This window comes from Hemiscyllium ocellatum, chromosome 21 (assembly GCF_020745735.1).
Source record: "Hemiscyllium ocellatum isolate sHemOce1 chromosome 21, sHemOce1.pat.X.cur, whole genome shotgun sequence".
In the NCBI taxonomy this organism is placed as follows: domain Eukaryota; kingdom Metazoa; phylum Chordata; class Chondrichthyes; order Orectolobiformes; family Hemiscylliidae; genus Hemiscyllium; species Hemiscyllium ocellatum.
The window spans coordinates 59,723,399-59,750,578 of record NC_083421.1 but is presented as its reverse complement, the minus strand read 5'-3'; the positions used below and the strand labels follow the sequence as shown (position 1 = coordinate 59,750,578).

General features: G+C 39.5%; 1 protein-coding gene across 3 annotated transcripts in view; it reads left to right on the top strand.

Annotated features, from left to right (window-relative positions):
• The window catches only part of usp20 (ubiquitin specific peptidase 20), a 67,489-nt gene extending 43,155 nt beyond the window's left edge, over positions 1-24,334 (top strand). Inside the window, exons 17-26 of one of the 3 annotated variants that reach the window (XR_009645826.1) lie at positions 5,124-5,304; positions 6,408-6,534; positions 9,538-9,707; positions 9,979-10,060; positions 10,946-11,054; positions 13,132-13,234; positions 14,190-14,258; positions 14,503-14,691; positions 17,036-17,095; positions 24,106-24,334. Coding sequence is in view for 1 of the 3 variants with exons in the window: in XM_060841550.1 (XP_060697533.1) it covers positions 5,124-5,304; positions 6,408-6,534; positions 9,538-9,707; positions 9,979-10,060; positions 10,946-11,054; positions 13,132-13,234; positions 14,190-14,258; positions 14,503-14,660 (999 nt within the window). In the remaining 2 variants the exon portion in view is untranslated. Of the gene's footprint in view, positions 1-5,123; positions 5,305-6,407; positions 6,535-9,537; positions 9,708-9,978; positions 10,061-10,945; positions 11,055-13,131; positions 13,235-14,189; positions 14,259-14,502; positions 14,692-17,035 lie in introns of all 3 variants that reach the window. The other 2 variants (XR_009645825.1, XM_060841550.1) reach the window with 2 other exon arrangements.
• The last annotated feature ends 2,846 nt before the right edge of the window (positions 24,335-27,180 follow it).

The window sequence follows — 27,180 nt, the reverse complement described above, 5'->3', positions numbered from 1 at the left end:
TCTCTGCAACCTACTACATCCTTCGTCACTATCCACAACTACACCAACCTTAGTGTCGTCCGCAAATTTACTAACCCACCCTTCTAAGCCCTTATCCAGGTCATTTATAAAAATGACGAACAGCATTGGACCCAACACCGACCCTTGCAGTACGCCGCTAGTAACTGGACACCAACGTGAACATGTTCCATCAACTACAGCCCTCTGTTTTCTTTCAGCAAGCCAATTGCTGATCTGAACTGCTATGTCTCTCATAATCCCATTCTTCTGCATTTTGTATAATTGCCTACTGTGGGGAACCCTATCGAATGCCTTGCTGAAATCCATATACACCACATCAACCGATTTACTCTCATCTACCTGTTTGGTCACTTTGTCAAAAAAATTCAATAAGATTCATTAGGCACGACCTACCCTTCACAAAACTGTACTGACTGTCCCTGATCAGATTATTCTTTTCTAGATGGTTATAACTCCTATCTCTTATAACCTTTTCCAACACTTTACCAACAACTGAAGTGAGACTCACTGGTCTGTAATTACCAGGGTTGTCTCTACTCCCTTTTTTGAACAAGGGAACCACATTTGCTATCCTCCAGTCCTCAGGCACTAATCCTGTAGACAATGATGATTTGAAGATCAATGCCAAAGGCTCAGCAATCTCTTCCCTTGCTTCCAAGAGGATCCTAGGATAGATCCCATCCGGCCCAGGGGACTAGTCTATTTTCACACTCTGCAGTATTTCTAATACCTTTTCCTTGTGAACCTCAATCTCTTCTAGTCTAGATGCAAGTATCTCTGTATCTTCCTCGCTAACATTTTCATTTTCTATAGTGAGCACTGTTGAAAAATATTTATTTAGTGCTTCCCCTATCTCCTCTGACTCCAAACACAACTTCCCACTATTATCCTTGATTGGCCCTAATTTAACTCTCGTCATTCTTTTATTCCTGACATATCTATAGAAAGACTTAGGGTTAACCCTGAACCTATCCGCCAACAACTTCTCATGTCCCCTCCTGGCACTTCTGAGCTCTCTTTTTAGGTCTTTCCTGACTACCTTGTAACCCTCAAGCGCCCTAACTGGGTTTTCACATTTTGTCCTAACATAAGCTGCCTTCTTCTTCTTCTTGACCAGGGATTTGACTTCCTTAGTAAACCACGGCTCACATATTCTATATCCTCCTCCCTGCCTGACAGATACATACTTAATATAGATATTTTTATTGGAAATTTAACATTTTGACAAATTTACAAAAATAAGCAGAATTTTCAAGCACAAACATTAATATAAAAATAGATCTTAAATATATAATCATCAAAATTCAACTAATCCACAATCATCCAGAGTGTATAGTTGAGTCGCTTACATCCTTCAAATAAGAGAAAATGTTCTCTAATACACTCATAACAGTATGATAAAAAGGAAGCTATTTCCAAACAATAAGAACAAAAAAAAATTAAACATGTTTGAATGGAGATCTTCCCCCTTGTTCTCAGGGGGCCTTACTACCTTTCCAACGTTCCAACATATCCTCTCCCAAACAGTGTCCCACCCTCGACTCGGGCGCTCCTTAATAGGATCTAGATATAATACCGAGCTAGAGTTAACAGTGAGCGCCGCACCCCCACCCCTCCCCACCCATACCTGAGTATATCTGATAGCATCAATGCCACGTACAAACACACATAACTATAAAATTACAACTCCAACAGATTACAGTTAAGTATAATAACATAAGATAGCAAGGAAGACAACCCCGCTCCCAGAGGCAAAAGTAAAGTAGAATAAAGTATCCATTTCTCCCCACGGAGTGTGGGAGAGGCAAGCCAACATAAATTGTCTCTTACGATTTATTTAACCGAGTCTAAAAGTTTCTTGGCCTCTTCCGGTGATCTAAAATTGTACTCGGATCCTTCGTGGGTAAAGCATAACGTCGCTGGGTAGCGTAAGGTGTATTGAATATCTAAGTCCCTTAAACATTTCTTCACCTCATCAAACGCCTTCCTTCTTCGTGCCAAAGCCGGGGAGAAGTCCTGAAATAACATAATCTTGGATCCTTCATGAATCATAGCTTTAGGATCCTTTCCAAGCTTTCTGGAGGCATCCAGGAGTATCTGCCTCTCCCTATAACTCTGCAGCCGGAACAGGACCGGGCGTGGGCGCTGGTTTGGGCCAGATCCGCGTACTGCGACCCGGTAGGCCCACTCCACCCTTACCCGGTCCGTTTCAGCCCGCAGGTTTAAAAGCTGGGGCAGCCATCGCTCCAGAAATGCTACTAACTGTCCCTTCTCTTCTTGCTCGGGAAGGCCCAGCAACCGAATATTCTTTCTCCGATTTCTGTTGTCAATATCATCGATGTAAATTTCAAAGGCCCGGACTCTCTGCTCCAGAGCTCGCACCTGTTCTGCAGCTGTTTGTGCTGCAGCCTCGGAGGTCGTGGCCTTTAGTTCCGCCCCCTCCACTTGGCCCTGTAATTCCCCAATGGTTTGATTCTGTTTCTGCAGCTTTTCTTCGAATGCGTTCCATCTCTGTCGGGATTCTGTGATGAAATTGACGAGTGTCGATTCCAATCTAGCGATCGTCTCTATAAGGCCCGTTTTTACATCAGCTGCAGCCGGAGGAGAGGAGGGTGGGGGAGGGGTCTTTATTTTCTGAGTGCTGCGGGGTCCCTTCGATTTACTCATTATCCACTCAGTATTAGACTATTTAAATATAATATTCAGCAGCTAATTAAGATTAAAGAAATTTTTTGGGTGGTTTGGCAAGTGTGGTGGGGGCAGGAAACCCACTTTTCCCAGGTTTTGGGAAGGGCTCTGTAGACTCAGACTTGCTGAGTCGCCGCCATCTTGGATCTCCGACAGATACATACTTATCTAGGACACACAGGAGCTTTTCCTTGAATAAGCTCCACATTTTTAATGTTCTCATCCCCTGCAGTTTCCTTCCCCATTCTACACTTCCTAAATCTTTCCTAATTGCATCATAATTTCTTTTTCCCCCAGCTGTAACTCTTGCTTGGTGGAGTACACCTATCCTTTTCCATCACTAAAATAAACCTGACAGAAGCCCTCCTGCACACACTGGACAAAAACCGACCCATCTATAGTACTCGTACTGTAGTGATCCCAGTCAATATTTGGATAGTTGAAGTCCCCCATGACGACTACCCTGCCTCTCTCAGTCTTATCGAGAATCATAGAAAAATACAGCGCAGTACAGGCCCTTTGGCCCTCGATGTTGCGCCAATCCAAGCCCACCTAACCTACACTAGCCCACTATCCTCCATATGTCTATCTAATGCCCGTTTAAATGCCCATCATCTTTGCTATCCTTTTCTCTACATCTCTGGGACTACTCGGAGGCCTATAGAAAACTCCCAGCATGGTGACTTCTCCTTTCCTGTTTCTAACCTCACCCCATACTATCTCAGTTAACGAGTCCCCAAACATCCTTTCTACGACTGTAATATTGTCCCTGATCAACAATGCCACACTTCCCCCTCTTTTACCATCTTCTCTGTTCTTACTGAAACATCTGAATCCCGGAACCTGCAACAACCATTGCTGTCCCTGCTCTATCTATGTCTCTATAATGGCTACAACATCGAAGTCCCAGTTACCAACCCACGCTGCCAGTTCACTCACTTTATTTTGGATACTCCTCGCGTTGAAGTACACACATTTCAAACCAGGTTCTCGCTTGTCAGTGTCAGATACTTGATTTGGGAACTCCCTACTCTCATCCTCTTCTGTACCTGTCCTACAATTTTGGTTCCCATCCCCCTGCTGTATTAGTTTAAATCCACCTTAATAGCTTTAGCGAATTTCCCACCTAGGATATTGGTACCCTTCTGGTTTAGATGAAGACCATCCTGCTTGTAGAGGTCCCACCTACCCCAGAAAGAGCTCCAATTATCCAAAACCTCGAAACCCTCCCTCTGGCACCATCCCTGTAGCCATGTGTTCAACTCCTTTCTGTCCCTATTCTTCATCTCACCAGCACATGGCACGGGCAGCAAACCAGAGAAAACATCCTAGCTCCCTGAATTTCTGCCTCAAATATAATTTGGAGTTTATTGGTTGCCATAGGTGTGATGGGCTGAAGGGCTTGTTTCTGTGCTCTATGATTCTATGACACTAATTATGCTGAGAAGCTTGCAGTATTGCACAAGTTATGTATGCCGGAAGTTGTATCTTAATACCAAGGACTCTGTTCTTTGCAGATAGAAAGAACACATGCGTGGTTTGAAGCTGTTTCAACTCAAGATATGAGACAGTCAGGGCACTACCTTTAAAAATCAGAGTCAACCTACTGGTTTAAAACTTAAACAAATCCTGGCAGTTAGCTGTCAATCATCATTAATTAATGCATTATTCATGTCAGTGTCTGTGGCCAAGCTCTCCTTTCATACAGTTTAAGTGTTGCTTTATCCCTTGAATTAGCATTCTTGCAAATTGCTCTGATATGTACAAAATGAAAAGATTCAGCAAAATGTCATCTTTCTTAATCGTACGTTATTTGGATCTTTAGTTTTAAGCAGGTGGTGGCAGTAACTGAGAATTCACCTCTGCTCCTATAAATAGGAGTGAACCTAAGATAGACGATGCACCATATGTAATGTCTGTTTCTGGAAATAAAAACTTGAGTATAAGAAGATTGCAAGTTAATGATTCATTGCCTAACTGAGTTGTAACGATGCTATTACCATTGCATCCAAATAACTTAATTCGGGACTTTATTTCCAAAGTAAGTGTGTGATTCTAGCAATTGTTACTTTGTAAGAAGTCATATCCAATTATTTACTAGGGGAAATTGTTGCTAAATCAATGTAATTTTTTTTGATATACAAGATGGTAGCAGATTAGGGAGATTTTTAGAAATTCGGCACACATTATTATCATCATCAGGCCAAATCCTGCAACTACATTGTTATTGTTGGTCTAATAAAGCTGACTGGAAAATGTTGACAGCCACTTACATTGGGAACAGTTGCCAGAGCTATGAAGTCTTGCCAACAGGAAGAAGGGTTAGCAGATAGGAAGTGTGCAGTCAACACAAGATTTGTAGTTAAGTTTTAGACAAGTAGTGTTAACTTTAAATCTTTTGCCTCTATTTCTAGATCCTTTGTATTCACTTGAAACGCTTTCGCCATGAAGTGATGTACTCCTTTAAAGTAAATAGCCACGTGTCTTTCCCATTGGAAGGTCTTGACCTTCGACCATTTCTTTCCAAGGAGAGCTCATCTCAAATCACAACCTATGATCTTTTGTCTGTTATTTGTCATCATGGAACTGCAGGCAGTAAGTAACACCATGCAATTCATTGAGACAGATGGAAGAGACCAGTGTTTATCTTTAATAGAATGGAATTTTTGTAAAAATTCCAATAATGAATTGTTCAAAAATTACCCAGAGTCATGATAAACAGATGCAATTTGTCCCCCTCATTTAGAACCAATATTGTAAAGTTCTGATTGAACAGACCACATTTCAACTTCTGTGAAAAGTGGAAAAACTAATTATTGTACAATCTACCTTTAGTTGAATAAATAGCATAAAGTGAATTTTGAGAATGATCTAGAGTGCACATCATTCAAAGGAACACATTTGGCTCCAGCTAGTTCAGAATCCCAGGTTGCTTAAGAATTTACAAATTATCCGATAATTTGAATTAATAAAACAAAGTAATTTGCACAATTTAAATTAGAATGCAATAATCTGTAATTCACCTGTGTTTAGAATCTGTGTCTCTTTTCAGTTTCTTTTTAAAACATTGCAGAATCTTTAGAAAAAATGTAGAGTGAAATAAAGTAATTGATGCTTAAAGCTGGAGTGTACAAGCTTTATTTTCTTCATGGCTGCATTAATGGAGTCTATTGAACCTCCTGGGGCACAGACCCTTACATGAACATACACCATGTTGCATTCTCATTAGTTTATTAATATAATGATTTTTGGTGTTCTGATTTAAGATTTATCCAGCATCTGAAGCAGCAGCCTTACGAAGAACCCTTTCCAAACCTCCAGGCCCACAAAACTCAAGCAAGATAAACCAGTGAGTAAGAAACACAGTCTACTCCTCTTAATTCAAAAATTCTTGTTTTATTTTATTATGCACTAAATTTCCATTTTGCTCAATTCAAGTCATTGTATAATTGGATAACTCAGCAGCATCCCCTCACTAAAAAAATGAATTGTCAGGAGTAGACAAAAGCCAAATTTAACTCGATTACCTGGCTTCCAGGTAATATTGAGAGGGCTTGGAGGTTACAGCTTGGACACCCTGCTTTAAAGATTTTTTAAAGATCAAATAAGTATTCAAACACAAATGTTTATTCTTGGTCATTTTCGGTTTCTGTTGATTGTGGTAATACAAGCTTGTACTCAACTGGTTTTTTTTACAGGTGGTCACTACATAGCCTATTGCCAGAATGTAATTAATGGTCAGTGGTACGAGTTTGATGATCAGTATGTCACAGAGGTCCATGAAACAGTAGTACAGAATGCTGAGGCTTATGTACTTTTTTACAGGTGAGGAATACTTGAAAAATGCCAACTAAAATGTGCAAGTTAAAATCTACTGATTCTGTTACATGAATGCTGCACTGTCAGGAGTCTTTTGGACAAAATGTTTTAAACCACAACCCTGTCTGTATCTCAAGTCAGCATAAATTATCCTATGGGACCATTTCAAGGAAGGACAGGAGCTGTTCTCATCCCCCCCCCCCCCGCAAGTTTCCCACAAGTCTTTCAGGCTTGCAAGCATGATTTCTCCTCATGCCACCTACTTTGTTTAAAGCTGTATACAGATCAGTACTTGGTAAACATTCGATCAGCCACCCACTGTCTTGTGACACAGGCAACATCATGCAGCATTCACCTTGGGTTGAAAAGTAACAAGTAACATTTGAGTCGCACATGCCAATAGCCATCTCCAATAAAAGACAAAACTGCTCTTGTTTCAGCTTGGAAGACAGAATGAAAAAAGTCACTAGGAAACTGAAAAAAAATGTTTTCTTTGATGTAATTTGACTACAAACTGAACTAGCCATGGAAATGCTGCAAGTACTTGTGGCTACAAGAGCAGGTCAGAGGCTGGACTTTCTGTGGAAAGTAACTCCCTCCAGATTACCCAGAGCCTGGCTACTATCTCTACAAGATGCATTTCAGCAACTCACTAGGGCCCAGTAACTGCTGCCACCTAGGAGTAGAAGGACAGCAGTGTCATGGGAACACCAACTCCTGCAAACAAAGCTCCCCTAATTATTTCTTTTCTCTGCTGAGTGGACATCTGAGATTTGTGCATGGCAGTGGCTTCTGAAAGCACAAAGCAATGCCAGTCAGCCTGTGCAGAATCTGAGTGGCTGCAAGGGAGCATTGCCTGCAAGTCCCCACAAAAGCATACACCATCCCACAATTTTTTTCACCTTCATTGGGCCATATTCCTGGAATTCCCTCCTTGAATGCTGGACGATTATAGGTACACCCTCAAATTGCAGTAGTTCAAGAAAGCCACTCAACATCACCACCTTTTTCCAGGAGCAATGAAGTGTGGATAATAAATATTGGCTGAGCCAGTGATGTCTACATTCCATGAATAGATTAAAAAATGCAAAAGCATTATTCTGGTGGTTGTGAAGCAACAAGCATGTACCATGGACGAAAAGGAAATCGTAGGAGGTGCAAATTAACAGTTCTGACAGAAGAGATTTTGAAAGGGAAGGGCAGGACATGGGATTCAAAAGGAATGTGTAGGTTGTCCCTTTCCTTTTATAATCAGTGTTTTCACTGTACTTCTGCATGCGTTCATGTCTTCTAGAATAAATTTCCACGGCTCATCCTCCTGTACCTGTATAATCTGAGAGGTTAATTCTGCAAGTAGGTAGTTGCCTCCATTCAGAAAATGTTTTCTGAACACCGTTTTTATGTTCTAGATTTGCCTCTAAAATGGCCAAAGTTAAATGACTTATTTCTTGCCAGCATTCCTGAGGCATTTGGTATGCTTTCTTTTATAGATCAGAGTATTGAGTACAGGAGTTGGGAGGTCATCTTGCGGCTGTACAGGACATTGGTTAGGCCACTGTTGGAATTTTGCGTGCAATTCTGGTCTCCTTCCTATCAGAAAGATGTTGTGAAATTTGAAAGTGTTCAGAAAAGATTTACAACTATGTTGCTAGGTGGAGGATCTGAGATACAGGGAGAGGCTGAACCGGCTGGGGCTGTTTTCCCTGGAGCTGCAGGCTGAGGGGTGACCTTAATTTTGTAAACCTCTATATGAGGGGCATGGGATAGGAGAAATAGACAGTCTTTTCCCTGGGGTCGGGGCATAGGTTTAGGGTGATAGGGGAAAAATATAAAAGAGACCTAAGGGGCAACTTTTTCACAAAGAGGGTAGTACGTGTATGGAATGAGCTGCCAGAGGATGTGGTAGAGGCTGGTACAGTTGCAACATTTGAGAGGTATTTGGATGGGTATATGAATAGGAGAGGTTTGGAGGGATATGGACCGGGTGCTGGCAGGTGGGACTAGATTGGGTTAGGATATCTGGTCAGCATGGACGGGTTGGACTGAAAGGTCTGTTTCCATGCTGTACATCTCTATGACCCTAAGACCTCCTTGAAACATAAGATTCTTAGGCTTGACAGGGTAGATGTAGAGAGGTCGTTTATCCTTGAGAGAGAGTCTAGGATTACAGAGCATAATCTCAGAATAAGGAGTTGCTCGTTTAAAATGGATGAAATCATATTTTCTTTCTCACAGAGAATGGTGAATCGGTGGAACTCTACCACAGAGAACTGTTGAGGCTGGGTTATTAAGTATATTCAAGGCTGTGATAGAATCCCTAATCAGTAAGGGAATCGAGGGTTAAGGCAGAAAAGTAGAGTTGAGAGTGATCAGATCATGTATGATCTCACTGAATCGTGGAGCAGACTTGAACTATATGGCCTACTTCTCCTTTGTCTTGTGGTCTTAAATGATGGCCAGAATCAGATTTTTTTTAAGCATATTAAATTTTCTATAAATACACGCTACTTTATGTGCTGTGTATAGTATGTTTTTTATTTACTCAGAAGTTGTGGGCATTACTGGCTTGGTCAGCATTTGTTGCCTATCCCTAGTTATGCTTGAGAAAGTGGTGGTGAGCTACCTTCTAGAACTGCACTTCATGTGCTGTAGGTGGACCCACAATTCTGTTAGTGAGGGAGTTTCATGATTTTGACCTATAAATGTGGTTTAAATTGACAGATGGTTATTTGCTTTATATGTGCCTCTTGGTTGTGTAAATTGTTAATTTTGAAACTAATATTCAAAATTTTTAATGGAAAATTTATTTCCTGATTCATCCTGCTGTTCACCTGTGTATTGCTCTTAATGTTTTTGGCTTTTTCATTGTCCAGTCACACACATCCGTTTCAAGAGTTATCTGAGAAACAGTGAAATATCTTCTGTTCTTTTTGATTTCATGATTTGTGCTGTGCTCCTCTATTGCATTTTTTTCCTTAGTGACCATTTTGTTCGAAATGTATGTTGCAGGAAGAGCAGTGAAGAGGCAGTGCGGGAAAGACAAAAGGTTGTAGCTTTGGCCAGTGCAAAGGAACCCAGCCTCCTCCAATTCTACATCTCAAGAGAGTGGCTAAACAAGTTCAACACCTTCACAGAGCCAGGGCCAATCACCAACCACACCTTCCTCTGTTTACATGGAGGTCAGCATGTGGGCTAAGTGGAAGAATTGCCATCTGCACTAACCTAGAATTTATCAATCCTGGATATAACAGGAAAGAAGGCATCCTTATGCATAAAGATCAGATGTTCTTAACTTAGAAGTGTTTGTATGTGCTTATGAACATCAGAAAGTTTTAGTGTAATTTTGAACTCTTGCAGAGTTTTCACTTGTGGATTGACTCCTGAATTATTTTGTTTTCTCCTTCTAAAATGACAATGAATAGGTAAGCAGTAACTTTTATTTTTTAACAGGCATTCCACCAAATAAGTACCACTACATTGATGATCTAGTGGTGATTCTGCCTCAAAATGTATGGGAGTATTTGTACAACAGGTGAGTATAAAGTTTCCTGAAAATAAAAATGGACTGTTTTTAAAATGCTATTTTTCTTAACTTACGTTTTTTTAAATCAGTTGTGCTGATGATATTTGATTTTTATTTGCAACAGCAATTTTATTACTTGGTCAAGTACAAATTGAATACATGTCATCAAAAGGTTAACACCTTTGTCTCTAATGTGCTGCTTTTGGGCAGCTTGAACAGAAGCCATCCAGCGCTCAAACAGAAGCGTTATGAATCTATTGTTTTCATGATCTAGTTGTCAAACATGATACACTGATTTGGAGTATTGTGAATTTTGGTCATCCTCCCTTGGTGTGAATGTATTGGCCATAAGCAAAGTCCAGTGACCGTTTACCAAGCTGATCTCTTGGATAATGTGATTCTGCCATGGTAAGAGACTAGATACACCTTGATTGTATTGCATAGAAGTGAAAATTGATTATGGTCTATTGAGATACTGCATTCAACATCAGCACAGCCTGCTGTAGTGTTGAAAATAATGACAATAAATTGATGGGGAGACATAATTCCCATATCTACCCTTTGTGAAATATTTTGAAGTAGAAATGCCTTGATTCATGGAGAAGCCTGGAAAATATTATTCACACAGCAGGATGTGCTGATGTTGAATGCAGTATCTCAATAGATCTTAAAAGTTGATTCAGTTTAGGTCATTTAAAACAACAGATACTTATTTTGCAAAGATGGGTGTTGAGGGCTTAGTAGAGAGATTGGAGAATTGTGATTAACAAGACTAGAGTCGTCCAGGCTAACAAACTAAAGGAGCAGGCTAAATAAATTTGGCAACGTTTGCAATCATCAAACAATGTTGGCAATGTTGTGTATTTCATTATTCTTGTCTTGTGATTGTGGCAGGTTTGGAGGTGGCCCTGCTGTGAACCATTTATACATCTGTTCCATTTGCCAAGTAGAAATTGAGGCAATTGCTAAAAGGAGGAAAATGGAAGTTGACACTTTTATAAAGGTCAGACCACAGTGTATCATCCTAAAGGAGGGGTGGGGGGGTGGGGGAGAGAGTTCGATTTTTACCTGAATTTCATAATTGTTACTGAATGTTTAAGTAACTTTCATTAAAGTTAAATCTGGATGTGAGGCACCAGTTTTGCAATTCTTTCATGGTTGTGGGTGTCACTGGCAAGATTACCTTTTGTTTTACATCTCTAATTGCCTATTAAGAGATTGATGAGCTGCCGCCATGAACATTTGCGGTTCATCTGATGCTGGTGCCATCAGGGAGGGAGCTTCAGGCTTTTTACCCAGTGCCAATGAAGGGGCAGTTGCTAAATACTCTTTCTGATCTTGTATAATAAGAAATAGACCTGTACTGTACACTGTCTCTCACAGTGTATTATGCCAAAGCAGACCAGCTGCATTCAACCTTCCAGCCATGTCACTCTTGCTGTGGAGCTGGGGCATCATCTGAGTAGGTTTCACTGATTCTTCTTTTCCAGCCATGCAAATGTCCCTGCCAGGGGCACAGTGGAGGTTAAGAGTTTGCAATTAAAGAAATTCAATGGAATTTTAACTTCCTTGACTTTTGAAATTGCTGTACCAACAGGCTAATGGATTAAAAAAGATTTTAGCATTAGTATGTGAATTGAATTACAGCAAAAGTAGTACATTTTCGAGTACGTCACTTAACAGTAAGTCTTTTTGTAGCTTTCAAGCTGACTGTTAAGAAAGAGCAGGTTATTCATGTTTACTGAAAAATTGATTTTCAGAGTTCTTTGTTCTGCCTTAAAGATCTTTTATCAGAGCCATGGTTGATCTCCAATCCAAATTAGTACCATTCTTGGGATTGCAGGTCTCAACCTAGTAGTGGTAGAACTGAAAAAATTGATGATTTTTAACCTTTGTCCAATTAGGCATAGCTGCATGTGTCATTTCATGGAATACAGCTGATGTTATCCAATGTTGAAACATTGTGTCCTGGTCTTAGGTAGGTTTCTAAAAAGTGCGACAGATTCAAAAGAATAAAGAGAGAAACATGAAATCTGCACCAAAGCCCAGGTGATCCAACAGAAGTGGTTATTGCTCTGTATTTGATGCCACTTTTTATCTTGGAAGAACAAAGATAAATATGTACTTAGTCAAGATTTCATCGCTGTGGCTCTGTATAATTGATTCAAGGTGAAATGAAAGTGTACTATGTTTGCTTGCTCCTCTTCCACCTTTCTAATTTCCATGGTTCCTTTGCTGGGGCTATATGTTTTCTTCCTCAGGTACTCGTGATCCTTGAAATTAGTGAGACTGAATTATCGTGGCGAAGTAGGGAATTTAACCAACAGAGGAGCATAAGTCTAGAAATATGATACATGGAATAATGGAACAGTATAACATTTAGCCAGTGTGCCTGTACGCGGATTCTCTGAGAGAACTAACCAATTAGACCCAATCTACAGCTCTTCCTCAGAACCTACAGAACCCTAGAACGATGTATGGATTTAACTGGTTAATTTCTCAGGGTTTGTACTTCATTGGTTAGACAGTTGGGTAACTGAAATGCAGGGTTGAGTTGAGGAAAACATGCCAGCTGGTTCTGTCCTTTTTACAAGAAGCTTCTTAAAACAAAAATCCTTTCTCAAGATCGTTTTTCGGAAACCTGAGGGAAGCAGAGGTTGTCACCATTCAGGACTATGGAAACTTGGAGGGCAGGTTTCTAACCCCATAGATATTTAATATATGGTCTTATCAAGTGATCTCTAAGGAATGATGGAGACTGTAAATAAACTGGCTCCTGTCTCCCCAGCATCCAAACATCTTCACTGCATTTGGCAGAAGGAACACATAGGACCAGGTCCCAAATCATCTGCAGCTTGATCGAAAGCAGTATTGGTCGAACATAAAGTTGCTTGTATTTGTGGATTGGAGAATGGTGTGAGATGCCTTGAGAAGAGAAAAATTGAAAAAAGATGTCTCTGTTCTGTCAGTATCAAAATGCTTGACTCCATTAGCTTGTACAAACAAAATATCCTCAAAAAAACTGACAGTGGTTAGTAAACAAAGTTCTTTAACACCTCTACTTGTTATTTTCATTCCAGCTAAACAAAGCATTCCAGGCTGAGGAATCTCCCAGTGTTATTTATTGCATAAGTATGCAGTGGTTCCGAGAGTGGGAAGGTTTCGTTAAAGGCAAGGATAATGGTAAGAAACAATAGATGGCATATTCCTTTAGAAATAGGATTTTTTTTTTCTCTCTGAATTTCAGTGGTATGTAACTAATGAATTAATAAATTTGAAGTTCAAACGTAACATTCTTTTTCCTCTGGAAATTTAAATGCAGTGAAAGTCCAATTATTGCATGGACGTTGGGATCCAAAAAAATTAAGTTATGTTTTATCTGGATCTCTTTATAGCTAACAACTACCCACTTACCTCTGGCTCTTGCCAACAAGTCCTGGAGTCCAAAAGAAACTTCCTGCTAATAATTACAGACTAAATCTCTGCTTATTGCAATTTTAAATACAGTGCTTGGCTTACTTATGAATTTGGAGCACATTGGACACTTGACTGGTTTCATTACATTTCTACAGAATAATCTGACCAACCTTACTGACATTACATAGGGTATTAATTCTTGCAGTTAACTGGAAGAGTAGACCACTAAAATGATGTTTACTGTCGGCATTCTGGTCAGTACTGAAGTCAGAAGTTAAAGTTTTGTCTGTTGCCATCCTGGTTGTCTTGATATAACGTTGATAATGTTGCTGACAGATTATAGTAATCAGCCAGTCAAGTAGTCCCATGATGTTTCAATAGTGGGCATAAATAGCTTATAATTCCATGTCACTAAATGTTGAATTAGTTATAATCACAATAAAAATATTGTAAGATTGCCTTTTTTATTTATTTTTGAAAGTGAGGAATATTTAAGGATTCTTGAAGAGTTGTGTTAATGGATGGGAGGGATGGACTTCATAATACTACAGTCATATGTGAATTCTGGATTTAGTGGATCTGATGGTCTGAATGACCTTTTCTGAACTGGACTTTGTTCTTATTGCTTTCACAATATATTCTTCTAGAAGTGAGAAAAACTGAAATCTATTTGTCTGGAAACTGCTACAAAAATCTCGCCTGTTTTCTTTGCTTCTTCCAGAGCCTCCAGGTCCAATAGACAACAGCAAAATTGCAATTATTAAGGGTGGCCATGTCCAACTTAAACAAGGTATGGATCTGTGTAGTTTTAGATTCTATATAGTCAGAGAATAACAACTGTTAAAATGTTCCAAAGCAGGATATCGAATCAACTGGCATAATTTTCTTATCTCTAAATAAGTGCGTTTTGGAAAAGGAGTAATCATGCACATGGGACTGGAAACCAAAACTGGTGACAGGTAAAACCTGTGGTATTGAACAAGGTTCTCCTGCTAAATCCTTGCTTGTCTTTGTTTTCTTTGGTTTTATCGTAGGTGCAGATTACGGTCAGATATCAGAGGAAACATGGAACTATCTGTTCACAATTTATGGTGGTGGACCAGAAATTGCCATGCGACAGAATGTTGTTCAGGCTGACTTGGATAGTCCACAGGGAGAACGGAAAATAGAAGCCGAAACCCGAGCCATGTGACCCTAGATCTGCCAAAACAATTGATTGAAAGGTACTTTCTGAATAGCAGGAAGCAAAGCTCTAAATAGAGTCAAGTTACAGATCAGTCATGATCTAACTGACTAGTGGAGAGGTTTGATGTGCTATATTATCTACTTCTATTCCTACATTCTCTGCTTAGATGCAACCGTTGTACAAAGTTTAGAAAACTTTTGTTCCAAAGAATACATAATGTCACCAACAGTTTGCATTTACATAGTGCCTTTAATGTAGTGAAAAGTCCTGAGTTGCTTTGGAAGATCATAATAAAACAAAACACCAGTAAATATTAGGACAGGGAATCTGGCAAAAGGCATAGATGTTAAGGAGCAATTTAAAGGCGAGGGAAAATGGGCTTGCTTAGAGAATTCCAGGGTTTGTAGCTGGACATCTCAGGGCACAGCCACCAGCAGTGGAATGATTAGAAGCAAGAACTATTGAGACATAAGAAGCTGAATTGGTAATATGAAGGATCGTATAAGGGAAGGTGATTAGATTAGATTCTCTACAGTGTGGAAACAGGCCTTTCAGCCCAACAAGTCCACACTGACCCTCAGAAGAGTAACCCACCCAGGCCCATTTCCCTCTGAGTAATGCATCCAACCTAGGGCAATTTAGCATGGCCAAGTCACCTGACCCGCACATCTTTGGACTGTGGGAGGAAACTGGAGCACCCGAAGGAAACCTAGGCAGACACGGAAAATGTGCAAACTCCACACAGACAGTTGCCCAAGGCTGGAATCGAGCTTGGGACCCTGGTGCTGTGGGGCAGCAGTGCTAACCACTGAGCCACCGTGCCACCCAAATAATGTTGTGAAGGATTTTGAAAGGCAGATATGCATTTTAAAATTGAGGTGTTGCTGACCGAGGAGCTGATATGGATCAACAAACTCAGAACTTAATGTGAATTAGGATATGGATATTTGTGTTTTGGATGAAATAATGCAAGATAATGAAAAATGGGAAACCAACCATGAAAGCAATAGTTTAATGAGGTTTAGAGACAAAGAAAGCAGTTCTTGTTGATTTTCTCAATGTTGATATTGAATTCACACCAAGTCTTAACAGCCCTGACATTCTGTGCCAGAAACTTTCTCTAATCTTTTGGTCGTCATCCAGTGTTGGGCTGGAGCCCAACAATTCCAAGCATGGGAGATGTCATGTTTATGTGCCAGTACCTTACATCCCTGATCTGTAGAATTGTCATATTTCTCCAAAAACACTTGAAGTGAGAAAATAAGAACGAGAATTATTTCATACACACCTCCACTGTCACAGCAGTATTGGCAAAAGCATGGATACCAATTGTCCCCTTTTGGCTTAGAATTTGTAGCACAGAAACAGACCATTTTTTTAATCATTTCATGGGATTAGGGCCTTGCCGGCAAGGCCAGCATTTGTTTCTCATCCCTCATTGTCTTTGAATTGTGAGACTTGCTAGGCCACTTCAAAGGCCAGCTAAGAATCAACCACCAGGGCAATCACTTAAAGACCAGACCACTTAAGGATGATGAAGCCATTAGGCTTTTTTTATACTAGTGGTGTTTTTTTTTGGAAAAGTAGGAAAACACCCGAGTGGCCTGTGACGAGCAGTGCCCTTCACATGAACTAGTGGTGGTTTCATGATGCCTGGTCACCATTACTGAAGCAATCTTTCAATTCCAAATTTTATTTAACTTTAATTCCTCTAACTGCTGTGGCAACTTTGAACTCTTGGCCCTATTATTAACTTGGGTCTCTGGATTACTTGTCCAGTGACATGGCTACATGCCACCATCTTTCTCCCAACTGGTTTGTACCATTGTTAATACTATGAGTCTGCTCATATATGATTTTACCTAAACTTGAGATCAAAGCAGAAAGAGCCTGTAAATACTTAGCTAATTGGGCAGTACTTGTGAAGAGAGAAGCAATTTATACCTCAGCTGGATGATAATGTTTCAGTTCTTTTGGGTCAAGGAAGCATTATAGTGCTGTGCAGACATTTGCATCTTTTGTCTTAGAATTCTCAGTTCCAGTTAAAGCCAGATGCTGCTATCTATTTACAGCATTTTGAATTTTTATTATGGATCTGCAGAATTTTGCTGATGTACATCTAGCTTTATCTGTGTAGCCTATCCCTTCCTGCTTCCTAAATATCTTGCTACCTTTTATGACCCTTGTTATTTACCTCGCCTTCTTACTCACTGTGACTGGAAGTTCCAGTTCTGAGCACACCCTAGGTCAAGAAGTTTGTGTAAAAAAAAAAGTAAATTTGATTAAAATATAAAATTAAGGTGATCACAGAATTGCTGATGCAGTTGTTTAATCAACATCAACAATGAAACCAATTAAGGATGAACATCTTTGTTTTACAGGCTGTGATCCTGAGATCAAGGACATGAGCACTGCAATGTTTGCACCTGTGATGAATCTATGTGAGCACTTTGTAATTTAACTGTAGAAATTTTTTTTAAGCTATTTTATTTCTTTCTGACTAAAAGTATGGTGACAAAAAGAAGTGTGTTGCATAATGCCATGCATATCAGAGAGCGCTGTGGATACACTAATGCTGTACTTGGATAAGTCTGACTGTATTTCCTTTAAGTAGAGTCTACATTTGTTTGTCCTATGTGTATGCATAAAACACACCAAGCAGGTCTGTTATTTGTATATCTTAACTCCACTAGTGATTTGGGCCTACAATATCGCAATGATGTACATGCATCATGATCTTAAGCCTGAGTGTTAAATGAAGTTCACAGGATGGTTTTTTTTGGAGAGAGAATTTCTCCCAGTGGTTCTGGTAGCAGTTTGGCTATGTCAGCTGGGTACACTGGTCAATGCTGTTGTTTTCTGACGTAATCTATGCAGCAGGTTATTGATCTTGGCACATGTAAATATTTTTGTTTTGCTATTCTTGAGCTCATTATGCTGTCCCATCCTGTGCATCATTTCCCAATTTGTGGGGTCAGGCAGGTTTTGAGTATCACTTTATCATTGGAATTGAACTTGTTCTTAATTTTTAATTTTTTTCTAACATGTAAGAGTTAACGCAGATGACCAGGGAAAGAGCACTAGTTCCCAAAGGGGGTGCTTGTCATTATAATTTGCTCTGTCATTGGCATTCCAATACGCATTTTTAATTATGTGCCAAAGATTGAAGTTCTGCATTGGAGGAAAAATCCTCCGTTTGCATCTTCAAAATCTTGCCTAATGGAGGAGTTGCAGCAGCCTCTGATTAATCCCCAGGCGCATACGTTTTGGTGTACTCATTCAGCTTAAGGATGTCATGTGATCGAGAGAAAGGGACCACACCAAGTTACAAGAATAGAAAACTATAGTCAACCACCACATTCCATTAAAAAAAAGTTAAGATTTCTGTCTCTGAGTATAAATATAAAGAAACAGCAGGATATATCTGATCATGATTGAACATGCAAATGCTACCTTCCTATGCTGTCCCAAATCGCTTAACTTTATCAGTATCTAAAAAAATCTATTGAAGTCTGCCTTAGCCATGTTCAACAACTAAGCATCTACAGCTCACTGCGGTAGAGAATTCCAAAGATGGCAGTGTAGAACCGAGATGAGAAATTTATTCACTCAGGATTGTAAATCACTGAAAATTTCTGCTACATGAGGGGATAGAGCAAGAAGATAGAGTTGAATAAGAAGAAGGTCAGTCTGATGTTATTGATTAGCGAAGCAGCTCAAAGGTCTGTATCACCTTTTCGTCTGACAAACTAACTTAATTAAACATGTCTTAGGTTTTTTAGTCGCTTCTTAGTTCGTTTACTTAGCTGATACATGCATTAAGTTCCTATCTTGCTGTGTTACTTGCTTTAGGTGATTCACTTTAAACAACTTTCAATTTTCAAATTGGTTTGCTAAATTCTAGCAGTTATGAGCATTACAGCAATAATTCTGAATTTGACAGCATTTAAACAATTGTCTCCAATGTGGACTGAAACCTCATGTGGCACCAGTTCCTCCAATAACTCATCAAATGTGTGAAATGTTTAATTATGGGCAAAATATTCATTTTTCCTTGGATGAGCCCTTGGTGAAAATAGAGTATTATCACTCTCTTCTTTCTCCTTAGCTGGAAGTCCTGACATTGGTTTATATCTTTTTGAGTTTGATCTTTTGTTTTACGTGGCTTAATCTGGTCAGCGGTCGATCAGTCAAAGTATTTCAGTTGAATTGAGGTGCGCTATTCTGTTCATAGTCCTGTGTTAAAAATTGTTGCACCTTACTTATGGTAAATGATGCTTAGTGCCCACACCCCAGGACAAAAATTGTACATTACATTCTACATTATCAACTACTACTGGTTCTACCTTTGCCACGCTGTGTCAAGTTTTGGACTTGTTCTGTCTGCAGATCCTGATCTGTCCAGCTTCCTGCCACTTTTTCTGATAAAACCGAGGTCCCTGATCACAAGCAAGTGATATTTCTGTTTATGCAATAAAGTACAGTTTAGATATTTAACTGAACAAAAAATCTCTAGGTCCAGTGTTTATATTAACAATCTGTTAAAATGGCTTCAGTAACTTATTAATTTGAATATTTGGGGAATTTGTAAGTTGTACTTTGCCAGTTTGGGATCTGAAGTTTTGGTTGACATTAGCCTTGTTTTGTCGTATGGAAGTTATTGTCCACTTTGTGCATTCTCGGAATGGAACAAAAAACAAATCTTTCCACTTGTAGAGACGGTCAAAGAAGATAATGGGAGGGGGTGCTTAGTGAATGGATGGTGGCTTTGCTGGGTGTGGACTGTAAATGTTTGTACATAGGTTTATCAGCCTGTCTGAATCTGCAAAGGAAGAGAATGCTAGAGGGATATTGAACTTCAGATTAAAAACAGTAAGTGGTGAGCTGCTTGGCCAACTCCAGTGACCTTTGTCTTGCCACCACTCCCGATCCACCAAGTTGTAAGCCAATCTTTGCATTTCGACGTGTTGAAATCGATTATTGCAGAAACCAGTTTAATTTTCAAATTATTTTCCATAGGCTACCATCTCTTTTTTTTCTTTCCACCCTCCTTACCCCTCACCACTCCACTTCACAGAGAGATGCATGATTTCGTAGATTCCCTTGAAATAACATTTAAAGCTATTTGCTTTTGGAAGTGAATTTATAAACTGAATGAAATATTTTTCAACTGTCCTATGTAGATAGTTGAAAAGTCAGTTCCATGGTTTGAAAGATTAGAGTAGTATCCCCTGTATTGGGGTGTAATGTTTGTTTTCTGTCACTCATATGCACATGCACGTGTTTTGCATGTATGAGATATTACATATTTACTTGTGATGAAAATAAAGAGCACTTTTTTTTTGTTTAATGAGTTCTGGGGTAGGGGTGTGGTGCCCAGAGGGGTTGAAGAAATTGTAAATCCACAACATTTGGCCCTGTTGGTTACCAGTAGTAGATTGTTCTGGGCATTGCTCACAATGCATATTTTTGAGATGTAAATTAATTAATAGCAGTGAAAATTTTCCAGCATTGATTCACAACAGTTTTTAGGAATTTTTAAGATGTAGGCACCGTAAAAGAGATATGAATGTGCAAGACTGGTAATATGTTAGAATAGTGGAAGTTTGTAAAACGTTAGACAATTTCACAGAGAAGAAAATACTTAGACTTGAAATCAAGCTAACCTAAGAGGTACAGGAGCCAATTGACTGGTACAAAACTTCAAGTGTTGATTTTTATTCCCCCTGAAGTTATATCTGTGTGGCAGTTTGGTGTAGAGAAGGGAGGGAAAGATGTTGATGCACACTAGCTGTGTTATCTTTTTAAAATGGTCCTTTCCCCTTTTCTGAGAATATACAGCAAAGAGTGGTACCCAACAGAATGGTCTCAGTATCAACAGTGGGTTATTTTGCTGCCTCCTGTGTTAATATTTCTATGGTTCTATGAAAGCTGCACAATATTCACAGCTGTAATATACTTGGTGTCTATGCAGTTGAACAGGTGTGTCATATACTTTCAGGCTGGTGTATTTTGCCTTCGTCTACAGCCAGATTTATACATTTTGGTGCAGTATCTAAGGAGTAATTTCCTACTGTCAAGTTCCTTTGTGCAAAGTCTTGTTTTTATTGCCGATAGGTTTAAAAATATTTGTAAGAAAAAAACATTGTGCAAATTATTTTTATAACTGAATACTCTCCGGAATTTTTGTTCTTAAAAAGTACTACCAAAAGTCTTGGTTGTCCAGTTGCCCAGATTGAAAGCATTCAATTCGCAAACTTAGTTGAGCTGTTTAAAGAGATTCAGTGGTGTAAGTACAGGAAAGTTTCTTCTGGAATCCAGAACATGGTGACACATCTTTTAAAATTGCAGCTCTGGAATGATATGTTTCCATTCAGGATAAAGGAAATCTGGAAATCCAGATGCAAATGTTAGGTCGGTGATTTCTTTGTTCAAGACTGAGATCAGTTGAATTACTTTAGGTGAAGGTGAGGTGGATGGCACATAACTGGGCATGTGGAGCTGAGGTACAGATCAGCCATAGTCTGATTAAGTGACAGTGGTTCGAGTGACTGAACAGCAACCTCCTTTTCCCATGGTCCAAATGCTCAGTGTGTTGTGTACCTTATCAGGACCAAGGATAGGTGATCCATTTTCCCTAATGGATGGGTATTGATCGGTCTTATTTTAGATAGATCGTGACATACTACCCTATTTGGTGGATTACATTTGTAGTGTGCTTGCAGGAATGTTTGCAAGTAATGGCATTGTCACACCCTGAGAGATGAAGAATATTCCGAGGTTGAAGGTTTACCTTGTCCATGGAACAAGGCATGTGAAGAGGCTAGATCTTTTCCATATTGCAGAAAATTGAGAATTGTTAGTGTTGATGCCCCATATCCTTAATCTCTCCTTCGCAGGATACTTCCTTTAACTAATTGCTTTTATATAGTTCCCTTCTGAGTTTTGAAACTTAATCAGAGTGTATGACTAATTTTTACCAAACCTGTTATCTATGCCTAAAGGCCTATATAAAATGCTGCCCTGTCGCTAAGGTTTCAATATGATCCAATTTTGCTACTCTAGTTGTAAAATGGAATGTGAATCTCTTGCATTGGCTGAACTGCTGATTCAGTGTTATAATGTGTTGCATTGACACAATTTGTAAAGATGGGATTAATCTGCTGTAATCTTTATCTTGTGTAACAACTGCAAATTACAAACTTAAATTATTCTCACAATTGTACACTTAACATGATGGGGTTCATTATTGCTTCATAAGTAATGCAGAGCTGTTAAGTGCATAAATAAAGTGAAATAAATGGCATGAATAGCTTTATTAATTCCTCCTTCATTTAATTGTACAGCCTGAACTATTGCCAGTATGACCAATTTTAGCAAAATTAACTATTTTTTGTATTTATTTCAAAGTCTGTTTATTGATGTTCACTTCCAAATATTTGCAATATTCACAAACATTCATGCAAACCACATGGGGCCACTTTATTTAGCCATGATGTGAGGTGCTGGTGTTGGACTGGGTTGATAAAGTCAGAAATCGCACAACACCAGGTTATAGTCCAGGTGAATTCACCTGATGAAGGAGCAGCACTCTGAAAGCTTGTGATTTCAAATGAACTTGTTGGACTTATAATCTGGTGTCATGTGACTTCTGACTTTACTTAGCTCCATGCTAGCGAAAGGATTGGTTTTATTCCATTTCCCCATCCACTTTGTTTGAGGCAAAGTTTAAAAAGTCCCACATGTCACTTTGCTGGAAGCTTGTCATGTACGATTTCCATTTAATGATCACCATTTGCAAAGCTAGAAACCAAGTTTTGTTTAGAAAATAAACTATTTTGTATGACTGGAGTCTGCGTTGTACATGTCATGAAATGGCTAAAGAGCTAGTTTTTGTGTGGCAAATAGATTTGTCAGAAGGCTGATTTCTGACACTATTTAGTAACCATTAAAAAGAGTTTTCAGCGATGAGAGAAAGATTAGCGATCATTACATTGGCAAAGACATGAATGTCCAATTCACAATGGTATAAACTCAAATTTCTTTAGCATCGAGCAGCTTTATTTTTTGAATTGTTTAACTATGTAGCAATACACTGGTTGCTTCAATTGCTGAATCATGATTCTCACTTTGGAAGTTCAACTGGTGCAATGTTTGTCTGCATCAGTGTGTTTTGACTGTAGCAGAAAATCCTCTTAGACTAATTGGATATTGAAATTCTCATCCAGTTTAAACTTCACTCCTGTCTAACTCCTACAAAGGCAGCAGGATTTTCTAAATGAGTTCATACAGAAGATCCCACTGTATTGGCCCATAACCTTGTCTGTACATGCCAACTTAGAGCAATTTTGACATGCTCCCATGGGTTAATAACAAAAATAAATAAAAACAGTGCTGGCAAAACTCAGCACAAAGAAATGTCATACAAGTCTCCATGTTAACACTGTTTGTCTCTCCACAGATGCTGCCAAACCTGCTGAGTTTCGCCAGCATTGTTTTTCCAGTTTCCCACAAATCTCAGTGCAAATTCTGAATGAGCTGCTCTCTTTCAGAGCTAGCGTGCTTCCAATTAAACCTGTTGGACTATAACCTGGTGTTGTGTGATTTTTAACTTAGAATATTCTTGCCCTATTTAAGAGATTCCATTGAGAGTGGCTCATTCAGAATTTGCACTGAGATTTATGTGAAGCTGAAAATATTCCTTCATGTAAGCAGGCTAACCTACTTTTTGTTTTGACATTTCCAATGTTAGCGTCAGCATCTTGAGCCACCTTGTGATTTGAACCCAGCTATCAATGTTTGACTGTAAGATTTCCAAAAGGTGTGACTGTCAAATATGATATCAACTGGTCGACCATCATAGTCTAGCACATTTTCATTTGAGACCAATTGACCATGCTGTTGAGGAGGCCTTCAAGACTAAGGAGAGACTTGAAATCCTCTAAAGTTGAGGCTTCAGAAATAATTTTCTGAATTTGAGGAAAAGGGAAACCCTGTGCATTATTCAATGATTATCCTGTAATCTGTGTATTGTTTCTGATAAACTCCTTCAAATGTCCAGATGGAGAAAACTAAATTTCACATGGACATTGTTTGTTTGCTCTTCACTACCTTATCATTTTGATATATGAAAATGGTTCAGTTTATTCTTACTTGCAAAAAGGAATGGCCTGATAAACAGAATGTCCACATTAATACCTTCATTTCTGGATGAGAGAAATTTTGGGTATTTATGGTCCTTTTTTTAATCGCTCAGAATCTTTTTGATCCCAATATCTCAATGTTTGGACAAGTTTGATTTGTTGATTTTTGAGCCCTGGTTACAAAGCTGAACCAAATAAACAGGGGAGGTTATTAGACACATTCCTTAATGCATAACGTATTAAATGTGGATGTTGAACTATCTAAAACGATTTGCCAAAGCAGATTCAGTGAATTAACTTTTCAACAGCTCATTTGTAGAATAAAGAGTCACCTGAAGACGCCAAATCAGTGCTTAGCGGACACCATCCTCTCGAGCATCCGCTGACCTGTGGGCTGTATGGAATCAACCAGCACTAATGGCTCCATTGTATTTGCTTCACATGGGCATATGTAAATAGATCTTAGACATGGTGCTAATGTCCTGTTCCAGAGCTAAAATGAATACAGCTCTCCATGCAAGTTGTTATCCAAATAAACACTGGTTCATTAAGGAAAACTCCAATGAGTGTTGGTTTGATTTTGTTTTCAGATTGAATTGAATCGACTCGACTCTTATCGAGGCCGCTTTGTCTTGCGAGCAATACAGGCAGATCACAGTTAAGTAGCATAGTTAAGTAAATAATAAGTAAACAGCGGCAAAACAAAAACACAGGTATAGGTGATTGCTAAGAGGCCATCCAGTATTCTAACAACAGTAGAGTAGAAACTGTTTTGGAAACAGCTGGTGCATGTATTCAGGGTTCTGTACCTTCTCCCCGATGGTAGAGGTTGTAGAAAAGCATTGCCAGGGTGGGATGGGTCTTTGAGAATGCTGGCGGCCTTTTCTCGACAGTGGACCTGGTAGCTGGATTCTGTAGATGAGCAGTCGGTCTTTTATGATTGTCCGGGCCAAGTTCACCACTCTCTGTAACCGTCTATGATCTTGAAGGGTACAGTTGCCATACCAAGTAGTGATGCATCCAGACAGAATGCTCTTGATGGCGCACCTATAAAAGTTGGCAAAGGTATTTGCCGTTGTGCCAAATTTTCTCAGCTGCCTGAGGAAGAAGAGACATTGTTGGGCCTTTGTAATCAGTGCGTCCACATGAAGAGCCCAAGAAAGCTTGTTATGGATGACCACTCCCAGAAGCTTGACACTCTCCACTAGTTCCTCCTCTGTGCTTTTAATGCATGGGGGGCATGAATAACATCCTGCCAAAAGTCAATAATGAGTTCCTTGGTTTTGCCAGCACTGAGAGCGAGGTTGTTCTCAGTGCACCATTTTTCCAAGTCTGCCACCTCCCATCTGTAGTCTTTCGTCGCCGTCTGAGATTCAATTGACTATGGTGGTGTCATCAACGAACTTGTAGATGGCATTAGTCTGGTATTTGGCGACGCAGTGCTGGATATACAGTGAGTACAGTAGGGGGCTGAGTACGCACCCTGGGGGGCTGCAGTGTTGAGCGTTAGTGAGGATGAAATATTATCCCCAATCATTCACTGATTGTGGCCTGTGGGTTAGGAAACTGAGGATCCAGTTGCAGAGTGTGGTCTTGGTCTGAGATCACTAAGTTTAGTAATCAGTCTTGAGGGGATAATAGTGTTGACTTCAGTTCAGCCTTCAGTGAGTAGGATTCTTACGTAGCTGTTCTTGGTGTCAAGATATTTTGGGAGGATTGAAGGGCAAGTCATTTGGCATCTGACGTGCATCTGTTGGTTTGATAGGCAAATTCGAGTGGGTCGAGTTGTGGGGAGGCTGGAGTTGATTAATGCCATGACCAGCATTTCAAAGCACTTCATGACTATCGAAGTTAGGGCCATTGAGTGGTAGTCATTGAGACATTGAGCTTTAGTTTGTCAAAAGATGTGGGAGTGGTGCTGAGAGAGTGACTCTTCCAAGTGTCTTTCAAAAAAAAATATATTTTTAATCATTGTTTGGTAATAGTCATATGGTATAGAAACAGACCTTACAGTCCAACTCGTCCATGCTGACTAGACATCCCAATCTGGCCTAATCCCATTTGCCAGCGTTTGGCCCATATCCCTCTTAAACCCCCTCCTGTTTGTCCCAACTCATGCTGAAAAGGTCTGAGCAATAAAAGGAAGCATGCTAACTGCTACCTTAATCACCCTATATATTTATATATATCACAAACTGCAAAGAGTTATGCACATGAACCCATAAGTGTCTCTGTTCTGCAACACTACCAAAGACCCTACATTTAACTGTATAAATCCTACCCTCGTTTGTCTTACCAAATATAATACCCCTCATTTATCCAAATTAACTTCCATCTGCCACTCTTCATTGACACAATTGATCAAGATCTCATTGCAGTCTTTGATAACCGTCACTTATTGCCATGGCACCAATTTTGGTGTCATCTGCAAACTTACTAACCGTGCCTTTGATATTATCCCCTAAATCATTTATGTAAATGACATACAAAAGTGCACCTTGTCAACTATTGAGTTCCAGTGTTTATAGTCATCCCAGTATGGAGCACTTATTAATAGTATTCCTAAATATCAAAGTTTTGGATAATTGTACATTTCTTTGACTCTGCTTCATTACCCCTAAATCTCTCTCTCTTTAATGGGAAAATCCTGAGATTGCTGCTCCCAACAGACCGTGAAAATGTCTTAATTGAATTTGAGGTTACCACACTGAAAGAAAAATTTTGCCTCAGTGCAGTGCTGAGGAAGTTGAACATCATGGTTGACCTAGTTAGTTACTTGGGTGAATAGATGAGATCCCATTGTGCTATTCAATGGAGAGTGGTAAGATGTTTCCTTGATGTTTTGCCTAATATTCCTCAGCCAGTATCACTGAAAAGCATTAACTTATTGCTGTTAGGAACCTGCTAAGTGCAAATTGGCTGCTGCATTTCAAAGTTGCAACATTTCCTGTGTTGCAACCAAGTTTGTGCTGCCATATTTTGCTCTTCCATGCAAAAACTACCTTCACTTACAGGATCCATATCTCTCTATTTCCTTCCTGTTCATGTAATCATCCAGGTGCATCTTGAATACTGCTATTTTGTCTGCTTCCATCACCTCTGGCAGCGCATTCCAGGCATTCACCCTTTGTGTAAAAATAAAACTTGCCTCTCATCTTTTTTAAACTCCACACCCTACCCTGCATTCTGAACCTGTATCCCCTACTGATTTACACCTCCATCCTGTGTAAAAGCCTCAAACTTTCCACTCTATCCATGCCATTCACAATCTTAAACTTCTTTCAAGTCGCCCCTCAACCTACTATGTTCCAGTGAAAACAAACCCAGTCTATCCAACCTTCATAGTTGAAATCCCTCATATCAGGCAACTTCTTGGAAACCTT